This window comes from Cariama cristata, unplaced genomic scaffold, assembly GCF_000690535.1.
Source record: "Cariama cristata isolate BGI_N322 unplaced genomic scaffold, ASM69053v1 scaffold18428, whole genome shotgun sequence".
Lineage (NCBI taxonomy): Eukaryota > Metazoa > Chordata > Aves > Cariamiformes > Cariamidae > Cariama > Cariama cristata.
This window is the reverse complement of record NW_009633119.1, coordinates 38,855-44,916: the sequence shown is the minus strand read 5'-3', so window position 1 is coordinate 44,916 and position 6,062 is coordinate 38,855. Positions and strand designations below refer to the sequence as shown.

At 40.2% G+C, this 6,062-nt stretch overlaps 1 protein-coding gene across 1 annotated transcript in view; it reads left to right on the top strand.

Moving 5' to 3' along the window:
- Nucleotides 1-6,062, top strand: part of RICTOR (RPTOR independent companion of MTOR, complex 2) — a gene marked incomplete at its 5' end in the record, with an annotated part of 32,029 nt that overhangs the window by 7,001 nt on the left and 18,966 nt on the right. Inside the window, 4 exons of the mRNA XM_009706642.1 lie at nucleotides 3,485-3,649; nucleotides 4,107-4,183; nucleotides 4,301-4,379; nucleotides 5,257-5,366. Coding sequence (XP_009704944.1) covers nucleotides 3,485-3,649; nucleotides 4,107-4,183; nucleotides 4,301-4,379; nucleotides 5,257-5,366 — 431 coding nt within the window. The remainder of the gene's footprint in view (nucleotides 1-3,484; nucleotides 3,650-4,106; nucleotides 4,184-4,300; nucleotides 4,380-5,256; nucleotides 5,367-6,062) is intronic.

Genomic DNA, 6,062 nt, shown 5'->3' with positions numbered 1-6,062 from the left:
GTTGAGTGGGAGTGTTGAGGAGGGTGGGCAGGCTCTGCAGACGGATCTGGACAGGCTGGATCGATGGGCTGAGACCAACGACATGAGGTTCAACAAGAACAAGTGCCGGGTCCTGCACTTTGGCCACAACAACCCCATGCAGTGTTACAGGCTGTAGGAAGAGTGGTTAGAAAGTGGTCAAGCAGAAAAAGACCTGGGGGTGCTGGTTAACAGCCAGCTAAACATGAACCAGCAGTGTGCCCAGGTAGCCAAGAAGGCCAACAGCATCCTGGCTTGTATCAGGAATAGTGTGGCCAGCAGGACCAGGGAAGTGATCGTCCCCCTGTACTCAGCACTGATGAGGCCGTACCTCGAGTACTCTGTCCAGTTCTGGACCCCATACTATGAGAAAGACCTTGAGGTGCTGGAGTGAGTCCAGAGAAGGGCAACGAAGCTGTTGAAGGGCCTGGAGGGTCAGTCTGATGGGGAGCGGCTGAGGGAGCTGGGGTTGTTTATCCTGGAGAAGAAGAGGCTGAGGGGAGACCTGATCGCTCTCTTACAGCTACCTGAAAGGAGGTCATAGTGAGGTGGGGGTCAGGGTCAGGCTCTTCTCCCAGGCAACCAGTAACAGGACAAGAGGGCATTGTCTGAAACTGCGCCAGGGGAAGTTCCAGCTAGAAATGAGGAGGCATTTCTTCACAGAAGGGGTTGTTAGGCATTGGGATGGGCTGCCCAGGGAGGTGGTGGAGTCACCATCCCTGAAGATGTTTAAGGAAAGACTGGACATGGCACTTAGTGCCATGGTCTAGTTGACATGGTGGTGTTAGGGCAAAAGTTGATCTCTTTCAACCAAATCGATTCTGTGATTCTGTGAAAACATTTACAGAGCAGTATCTTTGCAGATCAGTGAAGCAGGAGCACATCTTAACCTACTTCCAGTTGTGCTTTGGTCATTCATGCTAAAGCGAATTAACACTACCTCAGCTGCCTATGTGCAAGTTCATGGCAGAAACAGCGGAGTAGCCAGTGTGTCCTCAGGTGCTATAGTTCATGACCTAAAGTTTTATCTTAATAGGTGGCTAAGGGGTAGACTTATCCTACACCTGCTGGCATCTATTCAGAGCTGCATGTAGTCCGTTGAGCACACCAACCTCTGACTTGCTTCTTCACTTCTTGGATTCTAAAAGCCCTTCAGTAGCAAAAATAAGAATCTGCTGACAGATTTAGTACAGGGCTTTATGTATGTTTTTCGTGTAGTTCATGCATGAGAGAAAGAGGGGTATGTCTGTTCCCTTAGATATCTTCTCCGCTGGTTTTCCTGTCAGTTCTCATCAAAAGTAAAAACATTAGAGGATTTTGCTTCATTTGGAAAACCAGTGCTGGGCTTCGCCCCTCTGATCTGGGCAATGCATACAGGTGATCTTGCTGCACAAAGGTTGTGGCCCTGCTTGAAGGCTGTTGGAAATGCATGCAGTGGTTTTGCAGCCCTAGGTCTGAGGTTTGAACATTGTAGTCTATTGAGTCATTCCTTGTTGTAAAGACCCTTTTCCATACCTTCAGTTACTTCAAACCCTGTTCTGCTGGTTTTTTACACTTTTTAATTGTTCTTTTTCTTTTTGATGATGGTAGGTAAAACAGAACTGTATAGTGTCCAAGATGTCAACACCTAATGGATTTACCTAGTGACAATGCTGATGCATTTTATTCTGTTTACTTTCAGTGGTTTTGGTTGCCATTGAACTTCTATCTAACGCTTCCACAGAACTAACTAATATCAGCCCCAAGATCTTTTCCCTGGGTGGAAAGAGCTGGCTCAGAGCCTGTTGTGCGTGTAAAGCTGGGTTGATTTTTTCACTTTAGCTTGTTGTTTCAGATTTATCTGCAGTGAATTTTATTTGCCATTTTATTATCCCATCAGGGTCATGAGTTCCTTCTTATCTTTTTCTTCTCCAAACAGAAAATAAAATTTGTTCTAATTCTGTACTAGTTATCTGGATAGATTAATTCATGTTCAGGAAGTATTTCATGAAGTGAACATTGTTACCTTTTGTTCTGTGTATCACAGTGTAGTTATAGCAGTAACAATGATTGTTTATAGACAGATTTTAACACTTGAACTACATGACACAGAATTCTGATTTCATATTGTGTTGCTCTGTAGGCTTAACGTCTAGATCAAGTGATCATTTTGTCATAATAGCTTTTGTTCTCATTTTTAATAAATATACTGCTAGTCATCTATTCCACGTACAAGGCATACCACTGACCGGATGCAAGCCATTTCAGAATGGTTGTGCAGCCTAGGTCAGAGTTGCAAATCACTGTTACACAGTCTTTCTTGGTACCTGCGTTGTGTCATTCCTGCATCCCCTCCAAAAATTAAGCCTCTGTATATTGAATAAGTAGAAATGTACATATGATATTTGAAGTTGAAATAATCAGGCAAAGTTTTGGAAATGAACTGTGCACATTCATATTTCCTATTCCCATTTTCTTACAAGTCCTGCTTGCTAAGTATTTCTGGAGGGGAAAAAAGCAATCCAGAAGATACTATTAACCTAGCTAGTGCTGTCCAACCTGGACCAGTTCACCTGTCTTGGAGTACAGATATTCGTATGCATCCCAACATGGATTGTTTATATTTTAATGTATAGAAAATTGACTTGGTTATAGCTATGACAGCATTAAAGTTCTAGGGACTAAAGACCTAAAGAAAGATTTGGGCACCTGATTTTGTCTTTTCCAGCTATGCTTATCTAAATATAGATAACACCTTTCTCAGTAAGCATACATCATCAGGGTTGTTCTGTGCTTACTCCAGAATGCTGCAAATTCTTGTAGATTAAGCCTGTTTGCTTCTATTTTGTGTGTATTTTTTCTAATAGAAAATAGTGTTAATCAGTTTATGCTGTTTATTCAGCAAGTTTTGAACAGCAATACAGGAACTGACAGGGTACTTCATTCTGCTGTCATTTGGAGAAATTCATAGTAATAAACTAAGTGCTGGGAAACTGTCTTATTACAGAAAATAACATTTTTCTGTTTAGAAGGTTTTCTGAAAAGTTCTGAAGGTCAGATACATTTGGGGAACAATTTAATATTTATTAGACTAAATTCCCCAGAGGTTCTAATATTTGCTTGTTAAAGTTTTTTTGCAAAACATTTCCTACATGAAAGTGCATGCAATTGCACTGGCTGTTTACAAGATATTTTTCCTGCTAATCCTGATGACTTTCTGTAGTGCTATTACAGTGAATGACTAATGGGTAAGGGCTTTCTAAGGAGACTTGCAGTGACCAGATCACTGGTGATCTCAGGCTCAAATTTCCCATTTGATGAGACAGAAATAGCTCTCTACTAGACTGTAGTTTTAATACATAAGATGTGCGTCACAGCTACTTGCTGTAAAATCTAGTAATTGAAATGTGTTTTTAAACGTGATAAATCATTAACTATATTAGCTATTCTTCTTCCAATCAAAAAAGCATTTTCCTTACTTTTGCAGAGCTGCAGGTTGTATGCTACAAAACACTTGCGAGTATTACTGAGAGCGAATGTAGAGTTCTTCAGTAACTGGGGGATTGAGTTATTGGTGACCCAGTTGCATGATAAAAATAAAACTATTTCTTCCGAGGCACTTGATATTCTCGATGAGGCATGTGAAGACAAGGTGAGCATCGTTTACCTTTTCAAACTCTTTTTGGTATACTACTGTGAAAGCTGTTCGCCACACCCTCCCCTTGTGGCAAAGTAAAAAGTATGCAAGCAGCTACTGATGGTTTCCTTTCTTGATTGTCATTGATGGACTTCATAATAGTTTATATGCTCCCTTGCTGAAAATACTGCAGTATTAGTGACAAGAAAACATAGACTTCTGGATTATGCCTACTTTTAAATACGAATTCAGACTAATTCAGTGATTTTGATCATTATGCTTTTTGTGAAGTAATACATATTTAATGACAGAAGGTACCTGAAGTGGATAGTACTAGGATGAGGTTAGTGCAGTTTGATATTTCCATTTGTAAAAAAGCTGGTGCTGCATTGCTGGCAGATTGTTCTAATTGTTGTAGTTTCCAGAATAATATAGTGCTCAGATACTCCTTATGCATTTTTAATTATTTTAGGCTAATCTTCATGCCCTTATCCAAATGAAACCGGCTCTTTCTCATCTTGGCGACAAGGGTTTGCTTCTCCTCCTAAGGTAAATGTTGAATATGCTATTTGACTTTGCACTGTGGAAACAAATAAGTGTTTGTTTTTGTTCCAATTATGTGGTTTGTTTTAAGTGGATTACTAACTCTCTGATGTTAATTTACAGATTTCTGTCCATCCCAAAGGGGTTTTCGTATCTAAATGAAAGAGGTTATGTAACAAAACAAATGGAAAAGTGGCAAAAGGTAATGCTAAGAATAAAAAGTGTGCATGATACTAGGAGGAGGAAGGGTGTGAATATGCAGGTTTAGAAGGTCAAAGATTATTAAAAGTATTCCATATTCATATATGTGTATTGCTAATGCCAATACATTTATTGCCTCGGTGACTTAAAGATTTTGTGGAAAAAGGCTGACAGGGACTTACAGTTCCATAGCTCCTCTGTACGTGTGTGCTTTTCATTTACCCAGGCCTTTCTATAATTTTGATGCTTCAGCAAATATTTCAGGAGTGTAGTGACTTTCTAAAATAAGTTGTTGTGTAAGGTCTTATTGAGAGAAGTTTGTAAAGGAATACTGCTTTTCAAGATACCTGCTACCTCTGGTTGTTGCTAATTAAAAGTTAAATCTAGAGCTCGTGAAGACAGAGCTAGCTTATGCTGTTAGGAGGTAAATAGGAACACAAGACCATTATGAAAAATGCATCATTGTCATGGCTAGAATAAAACTAGTTATACATTATTTTGTTTTCATAACTGATTATTAAGTGCTTTGTCTCATTCCTGTTGGCAGGGTTTTTTTAACTAATTTATAAGCTCTCACTTCTCTAGGAATACTGAAATGCATGGTAGTCTGAGATTATTCGGGTTAAAGTCAGATGTGAAGTATTTCCTTCTTTCCTTCCTTTTTTAACACATTCACTGAATAATTATGGAATCAATTGTTGACTCTGCAAACTCATTGTATGTATGAAGTGCAGTAAGTTTGAGCCTCACCTTCAGATCATCAAGAAATTCAGCCTTCATTAAGGACTGCTTCAATTATTTCTTCTTTATAAAGTACTATACTATAAAAACATAAACCACTAAATGTATTGTATCAACCTTTGTGTGTCTTCTTTTAGGAATATAACTTAAAGTACGTTGAAATGATTGAAGAACAACTTAATGAAGCACTTACAACATACCGCAAACCTGTTGACGGTGATAACTATGTTCGTCGGAGCAACCAAAGGTAAATTTCCAAAAATGTGTCTTTGGGCATAAGCTGGTGGAACTGATCAAGAGAGCTTTAAAGTACAATTCAGGGGGGGAAGGAGATACCAACAGGATTGCAGTAGATAAGGCAAGGGTTGGCATCGCATCACCTGAGGGTGGCAATCTTAGTGGGGACATTTATGCTGTTGCTGGGAGCATGGAGGGCTCAGGAGCTTGTCTGAAAGCTTGTACACCGATGCCCACAGCATGAGAAACAAATAAGATGAACTGAAGGTGTTGGTCAGTTCCCAGAGCTGCAATATCATTGGTATTAGTGTGACTTGGTGGAATGACTCCCACGATTGGAGTGCTGGGATGGAGGGCTACAGGCTGTTCAGGAGGGATAGACAGGGCAGGTGAGGTGGAGGTGTCACTCTGTATGTAAAGGAGAGGTTTAGTTGTACAGCCCTTATAGTTAGTGGTGATGTGGTTGAAGGCCTCTGGGTGAGGATTAGGGGGATGGGAAACAAAGGAGATGTTGTAGTTGATGTCTGCTACTTTTCACTCAGCCAGGATGTTAGCACTGATGAGTTATTCTATAGGCAATTAAAAGAAGTCTCTGGATTGGTAGCCCTTGTCCTCATGGGAGATTTCAAATTCCCAGACATCAACTGGGAATACCATACTACTGTGACGAGCAGGTCCTGGAAATTCCTGAAGTTTGTAGGATTTG